Source organism: Hemicordylus capensis, chromosome 6, assembly GCF_027244095.1.
Source record: "Hemicordylus capensis ecotype Gifberg chromosome 6, rHemCap1.1.pri, whole genome shotgun sequence".
Lineage (NCBI taxonomy): Eukaryota > Metazoa > Chordata > Lepidosauria > Squamata > Cordylidae > Hemicordylus > Hemicordylus capensis.
Genome location: NC_069662.1, coordinates 136814668 through 136840137, shown reverse-complemented (window position 1 = coordinate 136840137; position 25470 = coordinate 136814668). Strand labels below are relative to the sequence as shown.

At 42.1% G+C, this 25470-nt stretch overlaps 1 protein-coding gene across 1 annotated transcript in view; it reads left to right on the top strand.

The window, feature by feature from the left end:
• The window catches only part of CUBN (cubilin), a 231537-nt gene that overhangs the window by 187465 nt on the left and 18602 nt on the right, over positions 1-25470 (top strand). The window contains exons 55-59 of the mRNA XM_053264705.1: positions 1122-1281; positions 3810-3959; positions 7296-7493; positions 10623-10752; positions 12689-12906. Coding sequence (XP_053120680.1) covers positions 1122-1281; positions 3810-3959; positions 7296-7493; positions 10623-10752; positions 12689-12906 — 856 coding nt within the window. The remainder of the gene's footprint in view (positions 1-1121; positions 1282-3809; positions 3960-7295; positions 7494-10622; positions 10753-12688; positions 12907-25470) is intronic.

Below are 25470 nucleotides of genomic sequence, written 5' to 3'. Positions count from 1 at the left end.
GAGTTTAGATGAAACGCCCAATGGGAGTATGTTCCTCATGTTCACTAGTTCCTCTCCTTCCTACTTGGTCTGAGCGGACTGAATTCAGACTGAACCACCACCAACGGTCCATGCACACCCCTGATTTGGACAGTAAAATGTTGTGTTCGAGTTTTCAATGCTTTTTTAATGTTTGGAGGTGGGGCATGTTTTCTTCTAGTGACTGGCAGCTTATTATTTTTCACTTCAGTGGATCTAGTAGATTGTTCTTAATTGTATTGTAAAATCTGTCTGGCTGGTTTGTGTGTCCGATAGTGGGAAAGTGCATGATAGATAGAAAGAAGTATAGATCTATCCACCCCTGCTAACTGGATAAGAGGTACCTTTTAAAGAGTTGGCTGTCTTATATTTGGCTGTGGGAGAGCAACTGCCCCCCTCCGTGGGTTCCCACTGCTGCCGCCTCTGTCTGCCTTCAGTTCATGCCTGGCCAGTGGAAGGAAGATGGATGTAGCTGGGTGAACTGCTGCTGCAGCCAGCCACCTCCTTAGGCCACTTACCCAGCTGTGCCCACCCTCCTTTCATCGGCTATGTGCTCAGCAAATGGAAGGAGGATGGAAGCAGCCAGGTAAGCATCCAGACCCGCCTCGTTCAGCCGCACTTTCCGGGCTGTGTTCATCCTTCTTTCATTGGCTGAGGAGGTGGCTGGCAGTGGCAGAGACTTCAAGGGGCTGGCGCCACAGAAGCCCTGGCCTGGGGGAAGAGGGAACTTGCAGCCACTCCTGGAAGAAGTAAGTGGGGCTGCATGTGCACCTGAGCACACGCTGAGGATGGGAGGACCGCCCATGTTCTGAACACAAACAGCTCTCCTCTTGCTATGCCCCTAACCAGATGTAAGAGGTCCCCCCCACAGTAGTTTGGGTCTGCAGTTTCTCCACCATTCGCGTTTTTAGACCAGAGCTATGGGCAGCATTTAATGGCAGTGACAACAGAGAAGTCTATGTACTGCATGCTTTTATGTGCCAATTGTTGGGGATAATTAAAACCAGTATATTGTCACAAACGAGTTGTGCTTGGGGTTGGTGACAATGAAAATAATGATGCAGCCTTATGGAGATGTTCAAAATAGTAACACTTTCCCATAGGTGTTGAAAGGAAGTGATGAAGAACAGGAAGATGCTATATTAGCCATTGGGTGTGGAAATGCAGCTCCTAGACCTATTGTTGCTCCAAGAAATGTGATGACAACAGTGTTTCAGTCACAGGACATCCCAGGACATGGCTTTTCTGCATCTTTTATAGGCAGTAAGTAATTATGAATCCAAAAATTGCTATGATGCTATATATATGTAGCAATTATCTGAAGGCTCCTGTAGGCTGAAGCTGTGGTTTGAGGTTGACAGAATCCTTGTATGTTTGAATTATAATCAAATTAAGAAGAAGTCATATATTGGAGTTTCTCCTGTGTAATACGGATATGAATGGGATTAACTGAGCAATACTGTTAGCCTGCTGCCATAGTGTACCCCTGACACCACTTCCATGGAGAAATTAAGGACACACACACTTTTCTCTGCAGTGGCATCATTTGTGGCATTCACTGGGCCTTGTCCATCCTGATGAAATGATGCAGGTTGATGACATGTTGCCATGGCAAGCCACGGCCTTGCAAGACAGATCCAATCCAGATATGATCTGAACTTACCTGGAAGTCATTTAATAGATGTCTCATAAAATAATCCAGTAAACTCAGATTATCTCTGGGCTGGAATGAGGTGCATCTGCACCTCATGATGAATTCCATGATGAATCAATATATCATGATTTGATATATGAATTCACTTGCCTTTACTATTATGATGCTATGTTGTGCAATGATCTGGTATGGCTCCCTGATACATTTTTTTCTTAATTTTTGTTGGAATCTAAATGTAAGTTTCTTTCAAATGTAGTAGTAGTCGTTGTTTAGGAGCCATCACAATAGTAGCCTTCATTATGTGGTGCTCTGTCCAGAGAAGCATGCCTTATCTCAACCTGCTGACACTTAGGGGCAGTGGTGGGTTTTGTGTTATAAACAGCAGATTAGCAGACGTTTTTCTCCAAGAGCTGTTGTGTAGAGTTCATGTAAAACATACTTCATCATTAAAATCAGTGGGCAGCATCCAGACTAGTTAGTCATGACAAAAGAGCATTGAAATCAATCAGACAAGTTAGTCATGACTAAAGTCTCATTGATTGCAATGAGACTTAATCATGACTTACTTAGTCTGGATGCTGCCCAGTTTGAATTTATATAATCGTTGTGCTTTTTAAGGCCTAGTTCCCAGTGAGTTGGTAACCTTGTGTTTGAACTAATGCATTTGAGCTTTAAAATCTCCTTCCACACAGGAAATTCAGTGTCAAGGAGAAAGCCTCTAGACCAGGGCTGCACAACTTTGGCCCTCCAGCTGTTTTTGGACTACAGCTCCCATAATCTCCAGCCACAGTGGCCAACACAGTCAGGAATTATGGGAGTTGTAGTCCAACCTCTGCAGGAGGGCTGAAGTTGTACAGCCTTTCTCTAGACTAACCATCTAGCTTTGTATGTATAGGGTTTGGTTTAAAAACAAACAAACAAACAAACAAACAAACAAACAAACAAACAAACAAATACACACACATATTTATATATAATTTATATAATTTATAATTTATTATTATTATTAATAATAATTATAATTTATATAATATATAATTTATATTAGATAGATAGATAGATAGATAGATAGATATTTGTGTGTGTGTGTATATAAAATTATATACACACACATACACATACATATACATATATGAGTATATCACACCAAGACCTGAAATCTCAAGTGGTACAGCCCAGAAACAGCCTCAGTACCTCAAGCAGAATTAGGTTTAAAAATTTCAGATAAAATTATATGGTTGAATCGTTTAAAATGCTGAGTGTATTTATCAATTGACTGTAAATACAAAGTGAGCATCATTTGGAGGGACAGGATAAAAATATCAAATCTAAAACTTTGGCACATATTAAGGCTGTTCACATGACCGGGAGGTGGGGAGGGAGGCAGGCGGGTGAGGGAAGGCTGCACAAAAGTACCTTCCCCCCAGACGATCCTGCAACATTGGTGGGAGCACGGACCACACTCCCACATGATCTGCACTTCTGCTCACAGCGTGGATCTTCAGGGGCCGGGTTGATGTGTCCTGGCCTCCACGTATCCCACAATGCAACATGTGACAAGTTCTAAGGCCCATCTTTGTGTGCATGCTCGGACTGCAAGCAGTCCCAGTCCTAGGGTTAAGGGTGCGCTCATGCTCTTAACCTCGGCTAAAGCCCACCTGGATTAGGCTGCTCATGAGAAAAGCTTTATAATCTTAGGCAGGGCTGTGATGCAGTGGTGGAACACACATTTTGTGTTCAGAAAGTCCCAGGTTCAATCTCTGGCATCTCCAGGTTGGCCTGGAAAAGAACCCTGCCTGAAACCCTGAAGATATGCTATCAGTTAATGTAGACAATAGCTAGATGGACCAATTTTCTGATTCAGTGGAATGCCGCTTCCTGTATTCCTTATCCCTGAATTTATACCTTCCCTCAAAAGCAATAACAGATGCCTTCCCTGATATTCAATTTAAATTAAAAAATTTAATACTTTTCTTGAAAAGTATGGCACAGGGCCTGAATGCAGAAGCAGAATACAATCTTTGCATGTCTTCACAATTCTATTCTTATAGCAATAAATCACCCCTGACTTGTGTAGATTCTTGGTTCTGTACTTTTGAGAAGTTAACTGAATTTCTTCCTTCCTATTTACATCCAGGGTGTGGAGCAAATTTCAGTGCTTCATCGGGTCGTATTGTCTCTCCTAACTTTCCCAGCCAATATGACAACAACTTGAACTGCAATTATATCATAGAAGTGAAACCCCAGGCTGTCGTGATAATACGTTTTGAAACTTTTGATTTGCAACGTAAGTCACAGAGATTTTAATACTACCGCTTAATTCTTATGAAAGTGGGGAATGTTTTCAACATGGTGGTATTATTTAATCAATTTCCAAACCACTGAGAGGTATCCAAGGCAGGGCTGCTCAGCTTCAGCCTTCCAGCTGTTTTCAGACTACAACTCCCATAATCCCCAGTGTAGGTCAACATCTGCAGGAGGGCCGAAGCTGAGCAGCCCTGATCTCAGGGCATATGCTAGATGGAAAACACATTTCATGCTATTCCTAGGACATGCTGGCAAAGAGGTATACCTCCACATATCCCACAATGCATCATGCGATGAGCATGGTGCGTTGGGAGATACCCCCGTGAGACAGGTGCTCTAGGCACCCATCTCTGTGTATGCTGGGGTGTATTGCTTTTGTGCATTGTAGTCTAAACAGTGTACAATTAAGTCTAAAATATGAACATTGAAAAACATTCTAAGCATGCAACTGACAATAAAAACCAGCAGCCACAATGCACACGTTAGCAGCCATCAGTAATAGAGTCAGCATCAGGCAAAGGCCTGTGTGATAACCTTTCCCTGCATTTTACTCCACCTGAATCCAGTGTTTTAGTATTTTGAATTCTGTGTTTTGTTAACATCCACATGAACATCAGCAAGTAACATGGAGAGAGAAGTACAAATAAATGGAAAGTATCAAATGGCGCAGCGGGGAAGTAACTTGCCTCGTGAGCAAGAGACTGCCGGTTCGAATCCCCACTGGTATGTTTCCCAGACTATGGGAAACACCTATATCAGTCAGCAGTGATATAGGAAGATGCTGAAAGGCATCATCTCATACTGTGCAGGAGATGGCAGTGGTAAACCCCTCCTGTATTCTGTCAAGAAAACCACATGGCTCTGTGGTCACCGACTCGACACTGACTCAACGGCACAACTTTACCAGGGTTAACCGAAGATATTGTGGTATCTGAAGTGAGGCGCCAAATTCTGCCTTGCCCTCATAACTCTGGTAGAAGCAAGCCGCTTTCAAAGCTGACCCTTGCAAGATTTGATAGTGGTACGGGGCCGAGAAGCAGGAGAAGCTGCCAGCAGCCACTCCTTTCTACTTATGCTTCATGCAAGGAGTGTGAAGGGCTTGCAAACCTTGCAAGAGTCAGATTGGTCCTGAAGAGCTGCTCCATTGGCATTGGTGTGGGGCTGGTCTTGTGGTAGCAAGCATGACTTGTCCCTTTAGCTGAGCAGGGTCTGCCCTGGTTGCAAATGAATGGGAGACTAGAAGTGTGAGCCCTGTAAGATCTTCCCCTCAGGGGATGGAGCCGCTCTGGGAAGAGCAGAAGGTTTCAAGTTCCCTCCTTGGCTTCTCCAAGAAAGGGCTGAGATATATTCCTGCCTGCAACCTTGGAGAAGCTGCTGCCAGTCTGTGAAAACAATACTGAGCTAGATAGACCAATGGTCTGACTCAGTATATGGCAGCTTCCTATGTTCCTATGTTCCTATCTTTCCACCCTGCTTGTGCCCCAGTAATCTGCCACCTGAGGTGACTGCCTCACCTCACCTCATGAAATGACTACCCCTGCAAGAAACTGAAAGCTGTAGCAAATTGTGCATGTCCAGTGCTCTGTCCAACATTGGGAAATTATAAAAATGGGATCATGAAGGTTTTCTAAGGCATCAATTTCATGTGAAATTCAAAAACACAGGGGGAAATTCACATGAGAAGAATTTCAGAAACATGTTTTAACTGGGCAACATTTCAGCGGCACTAGCCAGAGCTGGTAATCTTTCAAGAATAGCAAAGGAATTTCTGTAGGGTTTATGTTTCTATTTACTGTGCTTTTATCAAGTCTCAGACCCAGCTGCAGCTATGCAAACAGCTTTGCACTACGTCCACATTTGCAAGGCTTAAACGTTCTGAACTCTAATATTACTAAGCTATCTTCATATCCTTCTGGTTCGAGGGAGCCTTTCGGAGAACACAGAGTCCCACAGATATTTAGATGAAGCTACCAAGCTCAAGGAGTAGGAGAGCCTTCTCAAGAGATGATTCACTCTTCTTGGCATGTGTCTATAGTTTGGAAGTCATAAACAACTGCATTATTGTGTTGCCATGCCTCCCCGAATGATTATTTATTGGCTCCCGGCTTGTTTATCACAAAACTAGAAATAAAGCTGAAGTTTTGCACCAGGCAAGAATGTTACCCACCTGTTACAGGACCATCCACATTAATTTCTGAACAGTAACCAAGTAGTTTGGATGGAAAGGCCTGTTTTGCAATATATTATTTTGAGAAGGGGAAAGGAACTTTAAAATATCTGCTTGATTTCTTTTGAAACTCCAGCCTCTAATATTTAGTTTGAAATACTTAAATTAAATGGAGAAATATATGTAAGCACTGATTAAAGCCAACTGTGTTAAAGATATGTTAACCCTGGATTTCAAGACCATCAGCAAATCACAAATAAATCCTATTGAACTCAAGGGAATTTAAGTTAGTTCTAACCAAGGTGCAGTCCTATGCATACTTATTTGGGATTAAATTCCATTGTAGGATTTCGGTCTGGATGCAGTCTGGATCAGACTGCAAATAACAGCATCTAGATTAGTTAGTCATGACTAAGTACCATTGAAATCAATGAGAGAAGTCAGTCATGATTTAGTCCCATACACTTCAGTGAAACTCAATCATGACTAACTAGATGTTGTCCAATGCCTTTACATGGGATTTTCATCTTGACTATTGATGCCTCATATACTCATGCCTGCATATCTGAACTAGTCCTTTTTTCTAGATTTTCCAACCTTTATTTATTTCATTCACTTTTTAGAAAACATCCACATGACAATGGGGCTTAAGTTTGTCACAAATAACATATCTTCATTGATTTCAGAGGAATTATGGATTCATTATCTCTGGATGCAACAGCTTGGAATTATGAAGTGTCAGAGACTAGTTTTAAATTTCCTACAAAAAATTCTTGGAAAAGATCATGTATTTTTTAGTATGCCCTGTCAGTATACCTATATTTGTTTGAGAGAGATTTGCTTGTATGATCCAGTTAAAAGGGGAACTTGGAACTGGAAATCACTTGGCCTGTTTTCATAGAAAAGTCATATTTCAGATTGTGTTACCCCTCATTGAAACGGACTTGTGGATAGTAATCTATAACCATATACTTCACTTGGATGTACAAACCTCTACAAACTGAGAGTATCAAAGCCTAACTATTATGAAGGAGGAAAGAGGGCGGGAGGGTGTTTGGCACTGTGGCTGAAATACATAAAGTGCTTAAGAAGTGGGTGGATAAACAGTCCTACAAGTTGATGAACAATTCTAAATTTCATGCCATTCAGCTCATAATGCCCTGCAGATTTGTGCTTATGATGGAGTGAAGATCTTCAAAGGGAACAGGGTAAATCCATACCCCGTGGAAGCATTCTGTGGTAATGAAATCCCTGCGCCTGTCGGCATATTTGGAACCGTACTGCTGAACTTCTACACAGACTCTCATACTGTTGGCACTGGATTTTTGGCCACATATAAAGTAATCTGTGAGTAGCTATAAATACTTTGTTAGTGGGGAGAACACATTTTTATTGCATGGGACAAGAGGCAACCAAAGAAATGATGAGTCCTTGTTTTTAGAGCTGCACAACTACATCCCTCTTACAGATGTTGGCCTACAAATCCTATCATCATTAACTATTGGCCATTCTGGTTAGGGATTATGGGAGCTGTAGTCCAACAATAGCTGGTGAGCCAATGTTGTACAGTCCTGCCTTAAGGGGTTCTTCCAAATCTGCAAAAAACACAGGGCAACATCTAAACTAGGTTAGTCATGACTAAACACCACTGACCAACTTAAATTCCATTAACTCCAATGGGACTTCATCTGAATTCTGCCCAGAAATTTTCCAAGCCCTTGCACAGAGGACAATTTGAACTAGGACCAACTGATAAACAATCCCCCCCCACTATAATTTGTTTGTTTGTTTAACAAATTTCTATACTGTCCAAAACTTAGGTCTCTGGGCGGTTTACAATAAAAACATAATTAAAACAAAATTTAAACATGAAAAAAATTTAAAACTTAAAACAAGGTTAAAAGTATTTTTAAAAGTAAATCTAATTAAAAGCCTGGATGAATAGATGTGTCTTTATTGACTTTTTAAAAAAGTTGTCAGAGATGGAGAGTAGGGATATGCACGGAACCAGCACAGGGGAGTTTGAAGGCAGAGGGATGACTTTAAGGGCAGGGGATGGTACACTCACCCCTCCCACCGATTCTTCCCCACCAGTGCTCCATTGTAAACTGGTCCGACGGGGCGGCAGTGTGCATGCATGTAGAAGTACCCATTGTGCACATGCATGCTGGGTACTTCCGCTTACTTCCGGTCTGATGAGGGGATGGGGCGGCAGGGAGGTACGCTGTCGCCCTGCTGGACCGGTTTACAATGGAGCACGGGGAGGTGGGGGAAGCAGCAGGAGGGGTGAGTGCACCCTCCCCCAGCCTTAAATTCATCCCCCTGCCTTCGAACCAGCAGAACCGCCAGGCATTCGAACCGGTCCCAAGGCCCATAAAGGGACTCCGAACCCGTTCCATGCACATCCCTAATGGAGAGCCTCTTATTCTAACAGCTACTGTAGCTTAACCCAGTGCATGTTTAAGCAGCAGCAGGTTTCCTGGAGTTCGATCCCAGGTGCATAAGAGTGCCTCCTTAATCTCTTAGTAAACTGCTCCATGATGCCACTACTCTTTTTTTTTATTAAAGAGAGAGAGGAATAATATGCATTATTGAGCCAATGCCCAGTTAATAAAAAATGCCAAACTCAGGGTCATATCCCATTGAATATTAATCAGCACCATTAAAATGAGATGTTTCTAAATGCAAATGTTTTTAATTTAATTTAATTAATTTCTTAAAATGTTTGCATGACCCATAAAATAACAGGCTGAAGATAAAATGACAGGCTGCAGTTCTTGAATGCCACATTGTATTCCCTGTGAAAAATATTTCTTCTTGTCCATTAGTTTTGCCTAAGGGTAAAATCAGGAATGAATGAAATGTCTGCACAGACAGCCTTCATTTAGTAGATGGTGATATTTGAGTTTTCCATGAATTTTTGTTTTGTTCATTCTTGTTCTTTTCACCATAATCACATCTCCAAGAAATAAATCTCTGGTCTCGGTTATGCACGGTACAAAGTATTACTACTTATTTAACCTTGCTGTCTCATTGTTATCCTCTGGGAATCCCAATGTACATACAGTACATATTTATTTCAATACATATTCTGAAGCAAGAAGTCAGGCTTCGGCTGCACCATAATCCTTGATGCTTGGGCAGTGTGGGGGGGAGAATTGGCTTCATCTATACTTGTAATCGTAACTAGTATGTGGACCACATTGCACTTATTAAACACCAGCATTAGAAAGTGGCAGGGTTTCCAGTCTTTGCTGTCCCTTGACAAACAGCCGTTTCCTAAAAGCATGAAATCAAGCATCTTTGTTTAAAATAAGTCACCCCAGTAGTCACTGGCTAGATGGAATAGCACTGGAGGATGACTGTGTCATGAAAGAGACCTTCATAACTCATTCAAGTTGGCTGTGGCTGTCTGACCTCTGACTTCTGACATTTGTGAAGTATGACTACAGCTTTTTATCAGCTTGTTGACCCATCCAAAGCAATTCTAGCAATTAACATTGTTTCCTTCTAGTTTTATTCTCTGCAACAGACAAAAAAAGTCTTCTCTCTCCTAGCTCAGCCTGATTTCTGCTTTCTCTATCTTCTGTTCTTTTATTTCTTATTTGTCAATAGTCCAAAGTACAGTGCTTCATAGACCGCCTGCCTTAGCTTAAAGTGAAGTATTCACTGAGGCATTCATCGCCATTTAGAGGATTTTCTTTGCAATGCTGGTGTTAATGGGATGACTAGTCCTTCAGAACTTTGGCAGCAGAGGATTGGGGTGATTTGTCAAAAGGGCCAAAAGTAGCCACGGTGATTGCTATAAAGCAGAGCACTGAGATGTACAGTTGGTTTTGAAGGGGAGTTTTGCTTCCTTTCAAGTTCTGAACCAGAGAACAAAAATTGGCCACCTCTTAGACAAAGCTGAATCTATTATGAGAAATCAAAAGGGAGCTTGGATGTGTTGTGGTTTCTGCAGCTGCAATTTGTTAAGAAGATCTTGAAGAGGGCATTAACCCTCAGCCTGAAACAGTGAAGTAGCAGTTTCTAAAGCACTCAGTCATGCCCAAATTAGACTCTCTAGCTCATGCAGTTTAGGGGAAATTAAGCACAAGTTGCTACAAAGTCTTTCCCATGCAGCAGAAAAGTGGATGAAGATGGAGAAAACAATCATGACTGATTAGTGAACAAGTAAAGAAATGGTGTTACAATCTATTTTGTTTTCTTTCTCTCCATACCTGAATTTTACCTGAAATGCTTCCTTTCTTACAAATAATAGTCACTGCAGCTCATTTCTTACTGAAAGAGTAAACAAAAGAGCTTTCTGACCAGGTAGTATCAACAAAACAGACTTGTTTCCATAACTTTCAAGTTAATTTTAGACAAAATGTGCTATGTACAAATAACACTTTATGATATGGCAAAAATGTTGCTTGAAGTGTTGTGACAATCTTTTTGACAACCTGTCTCTTAACTTGTTTGCTTTCTCTGCAGCTTGTGGTGGTGTCTTCAATAGGTCCTCTGGCACGATCATGAGCCCTACTCATTCAGTTACTGATTATCATCACAATATGAATTGTTCATACCACATCATCGTTGGAAGCAACAAGATTGTGGCACTCAAGTACGTAAATCTAGATCAGTTTTTGTTGAATGATGAAAAATGGCAGCCTCTGGTTTTGCATTAAAAAAAAAAAAAAAAAACATTTGTAGTAAAATCAGTACATGTTTTTATTTCCAATAAGTAATTTTACTTGGAAAATTAAGGTCCCCATTATGATAAGGAACTACTTTGCAATGGCATTAGAACATATGAAGCCATCTTATACTAAGGTCAGGGTTCAGATGTAACAGTGGTACCCCCAGGAACATGCACTCCCCCCATCCCCCTGTGAGCCTCTACTTCTGGTCTCAGGATCAATATGCTGAAATTGGTCATATCATGCAAACCCATCAGTGTTGGCATATCCTACTCTACTTGCATCAAGGAACCAGATATCTATAATTTAGATTTGAAGTGAGTGACAGATGTTGGGTTCCCTACTGCAAGAAAGGTAGGATATGTCAAGATTGGTGGGTTCGCATGACACAACCAATCTTGGCATATAGTTACCAAAACTGGAAGTAGAGGCATGCGGCGGGGGAAGAGGGGAATGTGTGTCCCAGGGCAGCAGCAACCTCAGGTGCCGTGTTATGTCTGAACCTGGCCTAAGCCAGACCATTGCTTCATCTTGGTCAACATTATGTACACTGACTGCCAGTTACTCTGCAAGGCTTCAGACAGGAGCCATTGCTGGCCATATCTGGAGATACCAGGGCTTATACCTGGGACTTAACTGTGGCCCCTCATCATGAACTTGTGCCTGGGATTCTTAATTTCCTGGTTCTCCCCATGGTGAATTTATCTGCTCTATTAGTTATAACTAATATAGCTTTGCCCAGTCTTCACAGTTCCTATAATCCAAAAAAGCACAACTTGATACTATGCAAACAGGTGAGGTGACTCAGTCCCAAATGGGGCTGCACAGTGACTCTTTCATAGCACAGCTAATCTGCACTGGAAGCATGGAGGAAGCACATGGACAGCAGTTCTGCTGCAGCTGTAGAAGTGCCAGGGCTGAGGTTGGGTCCCAGTTCCATCATAAGGGAACAAGTTAAACTGGCACTACAACCTCTTTTCCAGATCCAACAAACCATTACTTCAACACAGTAGTTCCCAGGACAGAACAATATGTTAAATGTAGCTCCAGTGTTCTTCCCCGCCCCCCATACTTTTATCTTATACAGTGCAGCTACTGAGGCTGCAATCTGAAATGGAATACCAGGAAGGATGTTCTTAATCCTTCCTCGTTACTTTTACACTGAAAATTACCCCCTCTCCAGCTGCTTTCATCCCCACTGGGGAAAAGATAGATCGCCCATACATTTAACATAATAAGAGTAAAAGTAGCTGGGAGGAGCAATTTTCAGTGGAAATGTGACACAAGGGGGAAAGGGCTAAGAAGCTCATATCCTAGTGTGCTGGTTTCCAGCTTCAAACTTCAAACGTCTCAGTAGCTGCATTACACCTGTTACACCTTAATGGTGGTACGTTCCCATTTTCTTTGAGTGCCACAACTCAGTTCTAGGTTTGTGAATTGCAGTTTGACTTGAATTCTCTACATATGTATCCAGAAGTGAATCCCACTGTATTCTATGGAACTTGCTCCCAAATAAGAATGCCCAGCTGCAACCACAGTCTGTAATCCTACATTCACTTATCTGGGCAGTCTGTCCTGCTGAACTCAGTGGGATTTATAAGTAAATATGCATAAGAGTAGGCTGCTAGTATTAATGGAGAGTATCTGGAAACAATGTGGATTCAAGTGCTATTCCCTCAACCCCACCATCTCTCACTTTAAAAAGTATACTTAAAGGTAAGGCAGAATTGCACAGCTCTTGCCTGCATGCTGCCTGGCTACACTGATGTCTGTTGCTAATCTTTTTCACAAATATGATGATGCATATTAAGAAAAGCAGAAGCAAAATGCTCCAACCTACCAGTGAAATGCATTTTACAGATTCAACAGCTTCCAGCTTGAAGCCTCTTCGTCATGTGACAAGGATTATGTTGCTGTGTATGATGGTCCAAGCACCGTTGCTCTGCTTCTTGGCAAATTCTGCGGTGAAGCACTTCCTCCCATTATTAAGAGTTCTACAAACAATTTGTACCTGGTGTTCAAGACTGATTCCTTTGAAGCAGCTGGCGGATGGAAAGCATCATTCAGAGAGACCATAGGTAAAAGAAATATATAAACAAATAGCTCCCAGCTAACTGGAAGTCAGCTGTTTTGCATGAATCACAGGGACAGATTCATACAAGAGAGGGGAATCCAACACTGGGGTATTCGCCTTGCATTAAGCCAGAGGTTCTCAACCTTGGGTCCCCAGCAGTGTTGCCTCTAAGGCATTCATGTGTGTGCGTGCACACAAGTTTTTTTTGATGTGTGCTCATTTAATTTTAGTTCCCGCTCAGGCTGAATCAGGAAGGCCCCATTCTGAATGCATGTGCGCGCACACTGCCTTGATGCTGCCACCCAGAACAAAGCTCATTCCGCACATAGATGGGGGGAAAAAGAGAGAGAGAACACTGGTCCTCAGATGCTTTTGGACTACAACTCCCATCACCTCCAGCCACCATGGCTTTTCATCACCCTGTCCCATAGTGGCTGGGGATGACAGGAGTTGTAGCCCAACAACATCTGGAGACCCAAGATTGGGAACCCCACCTTAGTCATTTTGTTTGTTTGTTTGTTTGTTTAAAATATTTATATCCTGCCCCTCCGGCACACTGCTGCTTGAGGTGGCTTACAATAAAAGCAAAAAACATAACATCCATGATAAAAGGTTTCATGTACAGAAACCTAGGATGCAGATCCAAGAATATCTAACACCTTAGTATAGCTGCTTTTGTGTGCACAGTGAGGTTGTTTAAAGAATAAACGCTTAGTGTTGAACCACTTTCTCAGACCTTGCCTACCTATGCAGTGTGGTCATACTGGGACTTGGAAGATCCAGGTGCAAATCCCCACTTGGCCATGACACTCGCTGGGTGTCCTTGGATCGGTCAGTCACTCTTAGCCTAACTTACCTTACAGGGTTGTTGTGAGAATAAAATGTGGGGAACTGTATGTGCCACCCTGAATTCCTTAAAAGAAGGGAAGGATAAAAACATAATAAATGAATGTGGTGCTAGAGTCCTGAGATGATAGGCTGGAGTGTACTGCTTTAGCTTGTGGCAGGAAATAATATTTTTGAATGCTGGTGGAAAACACTTCCTGAAATTAAAAAATAAAATAAAAATAGCATATTGGGTAGCAGACTGAGTTAAAACATTTCTCCCTGAAGTACTAGTTTTAATTTGCAAGTAAAGTTTCCTCCACTATGGGGGAGCTTTCAGAGACGGCATACCTCAGTCCACCCCTCAGGGGGTACTGAAATGTGTCATGTGTAATCTGTGCTGGAGTTCATTAATCTCTTCTGCACATCAATGTGCAAAACTATCATGAGCTGTACCACTTGCAAATACACATGGGAAAATCTGATATCTCATATATTTGAATTCTTCACACATTTTCAGAAGAATCACAAGCTAAATCACATTTTCCCTGTCATGCTAAGCTTTTCGCATATAGTCCATGTAGGAGAGTGTTCAGATATACAATCCACCACCTGCAGTCTGGAATGATCAGTCCAGAATACCCACACACAGCACCACATGGTATTTCTCCATATCCCTTTAAGTGACTACAAAGGTTCAGAAATGGGAAGCGGTAGTTATCTGAAGGTGAACAAGGCAGAGGGAAAATGGTGATACATTAAAAATGTTAGAATTTGGTCTTTAGTTACCGTGAACATTATATCTGCATAGTTTAACATTCATTCTGCTTAGCTTTAAAAATGCTGACTCTAATCCAAGGGTCCCATACTGCAGAACTCCTGCAGATGCTGGCCTGTAATTCCCATAATCTCTGGCTACTGGTCATAGTGAATGGGTATGAAGGGAACTGTAGTTGAATAGCAGCTAGAGGGACACTGTTTGAGAATCTGACTAATCCAACTTTCTAGTAACATTTGAATGTATCCGTGGAAGGCTGGTGGGTACTAGACCAGTTTACATTTGTGGGTGGGTTGGAGGGTCAGGGAGCTCCTACCCTAGTTGCAGCAAACAATCAGAACCTCTGCTTGGGTCTGCAAACCCAGGGAACACACAAGTATGCCAGGCAAGGCCTCCACTGCTGAAATCGGGAGCTAGAAGCATAGAAAATCCTTCTTAGTATGCTTTGCACTGCTAATAACTAGAAAGCCACATGGCATCAGCAGCTGCCCTCTGGCCATGAGGAGCAGGATGCAGACCTGCTGAATCATAGAGTATGCTTTGCAGAGTGTCACATCCATGGTTGGCAGCCCCGATCACAGCTCCCTATTGTTTCCTGGCCTGTTCCCAGGGTAGAAAAGGTGAGTGAGTTCACATGACCAGAATAGCAAGATAGGAGGGCTTTCTTTTCCTCCTACCTTAGTTAAGAGCAGGGTACAGAATCTGGGTTACCCTGGTTTGAGAAACCGGAGCTGGAGGGATTTTTGTGAGTTCACACAAGCATTAAAATGTAGGTAGCCCAGCTTTTAACTTGCTTTTGATGATGGTGAGAGCCAGCTTATTATGTAATAAGTTTTTAAAACAAAAAACAACCACCACTGCCGGGTATATTCTCCGTCATGTTCCTCTCCTGTTAATTCAAAATTTGGAGAAAGAAGTCGCTCTTAAGGGCTTGCACTCCAGATATTTTTCACAAAGCCTTTGTGGTGAAGCAGAAGCATGCTTTCACTCTGAGTCACTGCATCCACCCCCCACAGCCAGAAGCTGTTTTTCATTTGTTGGATAAGGATAAGGAATGTATCTTGGTGATGTGTTCTTTGCTAAGCACCACATATTCCCACAGATCTCCAGTCATGGCTTTTCACTCATTTTCAGTTTGCAAATGTAAAATATTGCCCATCTATTGCCTTATTTACTGAGCCAAAGATATTTCAGTTGATGTTCTTTCATTTCCTGCTAGTTATTAGATGCCTGTTTTAAAGGATTCCGCTCTTTCTTGACTCTAGACTTCAGAATAATTCACTAGCATGGGTAATTTTGTCACTGAGGATTCAGAATGTCAGCGGTGGGTACTGACCTTTTCAGACTAAAACAGGAATGAAACTCGATTCACACAATTTGCTGGGGTTATTTGGAGCTAAATTTTTCATTCCAAGAGTCCTTCTTTTTCATCTCTACATAAAACGTAGCTCATATATCTTAACCTCAGCAGCTTCTATAATTTTCTGTGAAATGCATAGTGGAGACCATGGAAGACACTGAGGCTATTCACATATGTGTGCAAAACCAGGCTAAGAGAGCCCAGACCAGTTTTGCATGCACGTGTGAACTGCTGGGATCGGGCCCAATCCCAGTGGCACCATGGTGGCAAACACGCTTGTGGAGCCACCCATTAAAACAAGGTTAAGGGAGAGAGTGCTCCCTTGACTCTGTTTTTGTGGTTGTGTGTCAGCCACGGCTGCCAGACAGCGGGGAGCCCGGGGAGGGGAGGTACCCATGATGCATTGCACACTCGCACAGTGCATTATGGTATTTCTAGGGGTCAGGATAACACATCCCAGCCCCTGGCCCTCCCTGCTATCTGGGTGCACAGGGAATCGTTTGGGTGCGTGGGGAGAACGCCCAGCACAGGAAGAGTGGTTGTCTGTGGGGAAAGTAAGTCTAACCCACCTTCCCCACAGCCCTTCTCACCGGTTAGGAGGCTCACTGTCTCAATAAACCAGATATTTCAGAAACTCTTTCCAAACCATAGTTCGGATTAGAACACGCTAATTGCTTGAATGTTCCCTTCTCACTTCCCTCCACTCCATGTACACACATTTCCTTCTCCCTTCCCTGTTTTGTTATAACCAAGGAGGGTTATGTATATGTACAAATCAGGCAAAATATGGAGCTGGTTTGGACTATACTGCCTGACCGGCCCACCCAAATGCATGATGAGGCAGATGTGCATGTGTGTCACTCACATCCTGCCTACCAAGCATGCCATCTCATCACGGGAGGGGGTGTGTGTGGAAGCCCAGACTGCCCCTTATCACAACATTTATATACTGCTCTACAATAGTATTTAAATAGCACAGTGTAGGGCAATTTGGATGTTCCCCCAGATGGTTATAAGGGGGAAGGATGGCATGCCTGGTGTTGGAGACGTGCATACACATGCAGGTGATTTAGCAGGTCAGATGGGCAGTATCATGGTTAGCACTAACTAGGAATTGCCTTGAAAGCATTGTTTGCAAGCCCACTTCTCAAACCATGGTTTCCAACCATATTTGGAAGCAATTCCTGACTAGTGCCAAGTGCCAACTATAATATTCCCCAGTTTAGACATCATTTATATCCAGTTCATCATTCATTGCCCAGTTCATACATCATTCAGAATATGCACAGTTCTGGTCATCATGTCTCAAAAAGGTCATTGTAGAACTGGGAAAGGTGCAGAAGAGGGCAACCAAGATGATCAGGAGTCTAGAGCACCTTCCTTACGAGGCAAGGCTACAACATCTGGGCTTTTTAGTTTGGGGGATACATTATAGAAGTCTATAAAGTTATACATAGTGTGGAGAGATTGGAGAGAGAGAGATTTTTCTTCCTCTCTCTCAATACTAGAACCAAGTCTCATCTGATGAAACTGATTAACAGGAAATTTAGGACCACCAAAAGGAAGCACTTTTTCACACAGTGCATAATTAAACTGTGGAACTCTCTGCCACAGGATGTGTTGAAGATCACTAGCTTGTATGGCTTTAAAAGGGTCTTAGACAAATTAATGGAGGACAAGTCTATCAATGGCTACTAGACCAAGAGCTATAACTACCTCCAGGCTCAGAGGCAGGATGCCTCTGAATACCAGTTGCAGGGGAGCAACAGTAGGAGAGAAGGCATGCCTCCATCTCTTGCCTGTGGGCTTCCCAGCGGCATCTGGTGGATCACTGTGTGAACCATGATGCTGGATTACATAGTCTTTGGGCCTGATCCAGCAGGGCTGCTCTTATGTTCTTATCACTACAAACAGTGGATGTAGTAAATCAGGGAAGGAAGGAAAGAATTTTATGAGAAATAGGAGAAGTGAGGGAGGAGGATGGACCTCACAAGTCTGTGGTACCTCCCCAGTTTTCAACCCATGGTGATTAGAGATGCTAGCAAACTTCTTAAGGCTCAGGATCAGAGAAAAACCTTGGTGTCTTGCAAAAGCCAGCCTCTTTTATGAGTAAGTTTTTCATGTACTGGGAGCTTCCTGTTGGTAATGCACTACCAAGGAGGAGCCCCTGTCTCCCCACTCCCATTTACTGCTACTCGAGAAACTGGAAGACAAGTTTTGGAGAAAAAGTGAAGGGACAATGGCACTTGGAAGAGGGGAAGGAGCAAAACCTCCTGCAGTGGAGACAGTGGAAGTAGTGCTCAAATTGTGTGGGAAATGTAGGGTACTCTTAATGAAATCCAAAGTCCTACCTTCTGAATCCCTTCGTATTGGCAAAAACCTTGCCCACTGAAGCCTTCTAAAAATAATCGTTAAGGTGGCCATCTAAAATGGTAAGTTGCCCCCTGTAATTTGAGAATTGGCTAGCAGGAAAGCATTTGGAATGGGCTAGATCTCTCTTAGATTTTAGAGAACTCTTGGGGAAAGCCCGGGCTTTATCTGAGAATTCTCTGAAAGAATGAGTCCATTCTGAATCAAAATGTGGTGTGCAGGATGCAGGGCTGTCCTTAGAGAGCCTTGGTGGGGTGTGGGGCCCCCTTAATTATTTATTTAATTAGTTCCAGTTAATTCTAATGGTTAAAATGGTGGCTACACAGAGATGGGCCTTCTCGGTTACTGCCCCGAGACTGTGGAATGCGCTCCCAGCTGAGATACGATCCTCCCCATTTCTGGCAGTTTTTCAAAAACACCTGAAAACCCATCTTTTCACCCAAGCTTTCCCAGCTTCTTAAAATTGTCTGTTTTAGTTTTATGGTTAATTTTAAATTGTTGAATTGTCTTAACTTTTTATATGTGTTTTAATTGATTTATGTTAACCGCCCAGAGATGAAAGTTTGGGTGGTGTAGAAGTTTGATAAATAAATAAATAAATAATAAATAATAAATAAAAGAGTGGGGCCCAAGGCGGTCACCCTGCTTGCCATGCCCTAAGGACAGCCCTGGTGGGATGCCACTCATCTCTACTTTATGGGATTGTTGTGAAGTTAAAATGCTTCTCTGAGAATCTTAGGGGACATATACAAATATTGCAAATAAAATAATGTGCTGTGAATAATATTCATAGTCCTTCCTTGGTAAGGCACTGGATTTTCTGTTTATTTTATAATGCATTTATATTGTTAGGGAAAGAGTCTTGTATGCAGGATTTCAGATGTCTTCTGCTGTTGTAACTGGCCAGAAAGTGGCAAATGGTATCTACACAGGAATATAAATACAAATGAGTAATAGTCGCATTACTCGTTACAATTTGCCCTGACTAAAAAAACAATTCAAAAAACGTTTGTACTACTTCATTTGTAAGCAAGGGTAAAGAAAACCTCTGCTTTAGCAAGTAAAGAAGCAGAAACTCAAAGTCCTGTTTAAAATTAATTTTTGAAGGAACTCCTTCTTCTCCATCAGAGGGAAACCAATCGTAGGCTTTGTATTAGCACAGCATCCGCATGGCAAATCTGAAACACAATTCCTCATTAATGTACAATGAGCACATTATTCTGTGGTTATATTAGTGAAGCAAGGTTGGGTAATGTGATTATGGTGTTCTGCTTAATGTTGTTGGTGACCCTGCTTAACTCTTGGAAGGAGGTGAACAGAAACAATAAACTCTTTTGGAATAATCTAAGCATTGCTTATTTACTTGAGAAATCTGTCCACCTTTCCTCATTGGTTACTTAGAATGTTCTCGTGTCACCCAAAATAAGGTTATTTTGAGTTCATCCTTTGTGAATTTTATTGAGAAATAAGCAATCTGCTGACTTGAAAGAAATGGGAGCCGTAGGAGTTAATTACCAAGATTTGTGGGGGACAGAATCTCAGTTTTAATGAAAACAACTTCTTGGTATTAGGAATGCAGTATCAGCAAGTGATTACCTCTGATCCACTGAGAATTATCTGCTGTGGAAAAGCAAATAATGTTTTTTCAGTTTTATATTTTATAAATATTAAAGTTTAAACTACTTTATCTTGGAGCCTATCTTATAAAAATGCTGCTTTTAAAAATAGAAGTTGAGAGTTTGTGCTAAAGGCAATGACTTGGTAGATATACTGTTGTTAAAGTTGGCCTGAGGGTTGTGGTGTTTTTCTCTGAAGATAATTCCAAATTATCCTAAATCTGGAAGTCTCTGTTGCAGCAATGTCTGATTTAATATTGGCACTGGACTGAAGACTGTCAAATAGTAAATGATGGAAAAGAAAAAATTGAAATTCCCCAGACTTCAGTTTTCTATATGATGAAATTCTAAAGGTAAAGTGTGCCATCGAGTTGGTGTTGACTCCTGGCGCCCACAGAGCCCTGTGGTTTTCTTTGGTAGAATACAGGAGGAGTTTACCATTGCCACCTCCTGCATAATATAAGATGATGCCTTTCATCATTTCCCTATATCGCTGCTGCCCAATATAGATGTTTCCCATAGTCTGGGAAACATACCAGCAGGGATTTAAACTGGCAAACTTCTGCTTGTTAGTCAAGCATTTCCCTGCTGCGCCACTTAAGGTAGCCGATGAGATTCTACACCATTTCATATTTAGAATATATGGGCCCAACCAGACATGATATTAAACGTCTATCTAGGGGCTGGTTTTTCATATAAAATAGCCGCTGCACAGGGGCCTGATCTTAATCAGTTGTGGAGCAGAGATAGAGAGAATTTACCCTTTATCGCCACATTGTTTCTGCACTAACACCCCCCCCAACGTCTATGGCCCCCTGATAGTTCAAAGTCAGGATAAATTATGCAAATGAACAAAATTTTTGAAAATGTGCTTATTGTGCATAAATATGGTCATGCTTTATCCTCCTCTGAGTGCTTTATTTCTGAGAAAATAAAGGTGGCCCTTGTTATTCACAGAGGTTCTGTTCTCGCCTATAGGTGCGGATACGGAAACCTTGAATAATGAAACCTTACCCCTATGGGAATCCAGGGGTTATGTTCCTATACCAAAAAAAGAGGGGGGGGCTAAAAAAAATGGGGAGGAGGCAGAAATAAGAGAAACAAAGTACTATTCCTTGCTCTCCAGCAATGCCACCCATAAGCAACCAATTCCTCTGATTTTCCACTGAAAATTATGAGATTTTTTTTTTTATTATTTTTTTTTAGAGGCACAAAATGGCTCTGCATTGTAAAATGGAAATGACATCAGAAATCATTTCTGGCCACTCAAAACCATGAATAGGTGGATTTTAGCCTATTTTCATACTGCGGATAAAGAAACTGGGTCTTTAAGACCCGTCCACAGATACACAAAACCACGGTTGTTGAAACCATGGGTAACAAGGGCCACCTGTACAGTTCTGTAGAAACTGGAGAGCTGTTTGGGGACAAGTGGGTTGACAGAGACAAGGAAGATACAAACAAGAAAGAGTTATTTGTGGGGTACAAGCAGGGATATATGAAGGCTTGAAAAAGGGCAGCCTGCAAGGCAAAACACAGATGCTCTCTCTCCTGAACAGTAGAGTCTTTTTGCAGACACTGCCTGTAGATTTTCAAACATCTTTATCGGCCAAATGGAAACCTCACACTTGGCTCATTTAGTTCTGCGAAAGATAACAAAAATAGACACTCTGTCCATCTGGAGAGGGAAAAGAGCATTGATTAAATGCAGGAGATTAAATTGTGAAATTCAGCCATTCAGGCCCAAAGTGATTACCCGCCTTTAAAGATAAAGTGTGTCGTCAAGTCAATTTCAACTCCTGGCGCCCTGGCTTTACTGTCCCCCTAAAGATGCACCACTAAAATATTTTGTAGGACTACTTTGGAATCAAATCTGGCATGTATAATACATTTGGGTAAACAAGTGTTTTAGAACTTGTGAGCTCAGGGTTATTTTTTATTAAGGGAAAGCACACAAGCCTCCTTTCACTGAATAATGACAAGCTGCAAACAGGCAACTTTCACAGAAGCCCAGAGAAAGACTCCTGATGAGAGAGAAATATTGTTAGCACATTGAGTTGCATATTATTCCTTGAATGAAAATGTCTTTTGCTTAGAATTTTGTAAGATATGAAATAGGTGAACTTTTCCATTAAAATAGGTGGACTTCTGTGAAATAGGTAAACATTTCCATAGTTTGCAGTAAACGTTTCCACTGATCACCTCTGATTAGTGGTAGATTAAAGATGAATCCCATTCTGTGGACCTTTCATTTGCTGGTCAATGGACCGAATAAAGATGATTGATTGCAGACCTTTCATATCTTCTCTTACTAACTATATATATCAGCAGTCAGCGGTTGTTATTTGTGTGCTGCTTATCCCCCTAGTCATTGGCTGAATTGCTACATCATGGCTTGTTCATGGCATTCTAACTGCTCAAAGTGAATGTGTCAGAAAATACAGTGCAGCAGGAGGTTTTGCTGTTAGCAGTGGGGCGGAGTGAGGGAAAGGACAGATAAGAGACCTTTGGAGACAGGAAGACTGCAGGCTGGAGAGTCAAACGGACAACACTTTTAGCACTGACTAAATCTTAACTATACATTTGAAACCAGCCTTTAGATGGGGGTCTCTAAATCTTGGTTTACCATACTACTTGGGACCCAGATCTGTCTGAGGGCTTAATCGTCAGCATTGGTAATTCACCTCTGTACTCTTTTTGTATGTTATACAGTATTATTTTTAATACTGTAGGGATAAGAAAATATAAAGCAAGTGCTATTGAGAAGTGACATTTTACATTTTAAAAATAATCGATTTTACATTTGACTTGATATGTTTGCTTATCTCTTCATCAGAGATCTGCTTATAATTAAACATAGGTATTTTGCTAAATGGATTGAATGTCATTCATGCTCTGAAGTGGGAAAAACAGAAATCTGCCTTCTACAGAATCAGTCCATTTAGTACAGTATTGTACTCCTGCTAACTATTACCCCTGCAAACTGAACAAAGAGGCACCTTTTAAAAGTGGTGATTCTCTTGATTTAGTAGGGGGAGAGCAACTGGCCCTATCCAACCCCAGCACAGCATCCCTCCAGTGGCTGTTGTTGGTGTCTTCCTTATGTTTCTTTTTTAGACTGTGAGTCCTTTGGGGACAGGCAGCCATTTAATTAATAAATTAATTAATTTCTGTATGTAAACCGCTTTGGGAACTTTGGTTGAAAAGCGGCGTAAAAATACTTGTCGTATTTGTATTGTCTACACTTATCAGCAGTGGTTCTCTGAGGATTCAGACAGGGATCCTTTCCCAGCCATATCTGGAGATTCCAAGGACTGAACCTAGAAGAGCTACATGCATTAAGAGAGCTATATGCATGGCTTCTCCCCAAAAACACTCTCTTAATAGTTTATCTCTTCATTACTGCTGGTGCCATTCCAACCAGTGTTATGTCTACTATTCTACTAATTTAGCTTTAATAAAATATCAGTTTTCTGCTTTGAGCCAGAAGCATCCTTGCCCTAATATTGCTGTCACAGCATGCAAGAGCTATATTTAAACAAATACCATAGTGCTCAGTACTGGGCTTCAAGCCTCCTTCCATCAGCTCCAGCTATGTCAGCAATGAGATATTGCTAAAAGAAAGGCAAATGGTGTGATGGGTTACAGTAAGAGGAACAATATGTGGAAAATGCAAGAGGCAATATTACTGCTTCTCTGTAATACTGTTGGAGGCTCAGAAGGAGCTTTAGGTCATGTTTTCTTTTTAGAATGAAAGAAAGCAGATTGGAAAGGTTTTAGAAGACAAGAATAAATATGTTAAAGTGATGGTGTCAAAGTTTGACATTCAAGGGAAGACTGTGGGCCAAGTCTAGAACTATATTTTATCAAAATAGAAACATTGTCTTGAGAAGCAGAGCTCTGTCATTTTATGTCAGGGTCTCTGAACCTTGGACTGGGAACCTCAGAGTCTAAGCCTTATTGAGAACTTAAATAAATAAATAAATAAATAAATAAATAAATAAATAAATAACTATTGTGCTATCTGGGAGGACTGTGCGGTGAGGGAGATACAACATTTTGTTCCAGGTCCCACTTGTTCCTCTGAATAGTAAGTATGTGTAGTCAAATGTGTGTGGCTATATATCAGTTTGAGAGTAAAAGAGGCCACACAAAAATAAATTAGTAGTTTCCATATTCTGTGTACTCAGGAGACTCCCTAGGTATGCAGAAGTATATACATTTGTAAAGCAAGTTAACAAGAAAAAATTAAAATCTGCCCTATGAGTTTCCATGACCTTGAGTTTCTAATATCTACAGAATGTTGAGGGCTGTTATAGGAATATACGCATATAGGAAGCTGCCATATACTGAGTCAGACCACTGGTCTATCTAGCTCAGTATTGTCTTCACAGACTGGCAGTGGCTTCTCCAAGGTTGCAGGCAGGAATCTCTCTCAGCTCTATCTTGGAGATGCCAGGGAGAAAACTTGAAACCTTCTCCTCTGGCGGCCTCGTAGAGGGCATTTGCACATGTGTGGCAGCGGCCAAAATGGTGGCCGCTCGCTTTTACGGAGGCTCGGAAGGGCCAAAAAGACTACGTTTACCCGGCCGCAGCAGTGATGAGGGAGGCCGGTGGGGGAAGAGGGAACCCGCACTGACCCACCCTCCATGGCTACAGCAAGCCCCCCGAAGGGGCTACAGGTAGTTCCTTTTTGCATTACAATTTTAAAAAAAAGTTCGCGGTTTCAAGTGTCTGCGGTCGGACAATGGAGACTTAACCTCAGTATACACAGCTTTTTTAAAAGGTTAAAATCTGTGTATCCGTGGTTCTTAGGTGGCTGGAAATTACCTCCAAGGTCATTTCTGGTCACCATTTTGCTGAAAGGAGTCGTTTTGTGGCTCTTTTGGTTTTTTAAAAAAACCTGTAGTTTTTTGTGGGAAATTGGCCAAATCGGAGGTTTGGGGTACATTGCTAGACAGCTGGAGACCTGGGGAGCATGGTACATTACTTCCTTTCTCTTATGTCTGCATTTAAAGCAATTTTTGCCTCTTTTTGCCCCCCAGAAACCTAACCCCTGCCCCCATTGACTTCAGGTCTTGTTATCCACAATTCTGTTGTAGCCAAGAATGGAACCCCCGTGGATGAGGTCCACTTGTATTCCTATTTCTGTTCAGTTCACATTGGAATTATATTTATTTATATTTATATACCACCCTCTGTCCTAAGACCCCCAGGCAGTTAACCAGAAGACACTGAGGCAGGTCTCACGATTAGTTATACCCATCTCCAGAGGGCTTGCGGGGAGAGCAGGCTAAGCCCGCTCTCCCTGCAGACGATCATAAGCCCTCCCTGGGCGACCGGATCAGCCTCCCTCACAACTATCAGCTCCGTCATGGAGCCAGTGGGGGCTTGGGAGTTCAGGGGCTGCGCGGCCCCCGGGAGTTCCAGCATGCTCTGCTCAAGCACGCAGAGCATGCTGGAAATACCCCCGAGCCGGGAGGCTGCTTTTTAGCCTCCCGGTCAGGGGTCTCCTAATGAGTTGCCGTGGCACAGAGCACACAGTGGCAACACACAATTTATAGCCCAGGTTAGCGGAGTGCTCTCTCCACTAACCTGTGCTAAGGGGAGGGCTTCCTA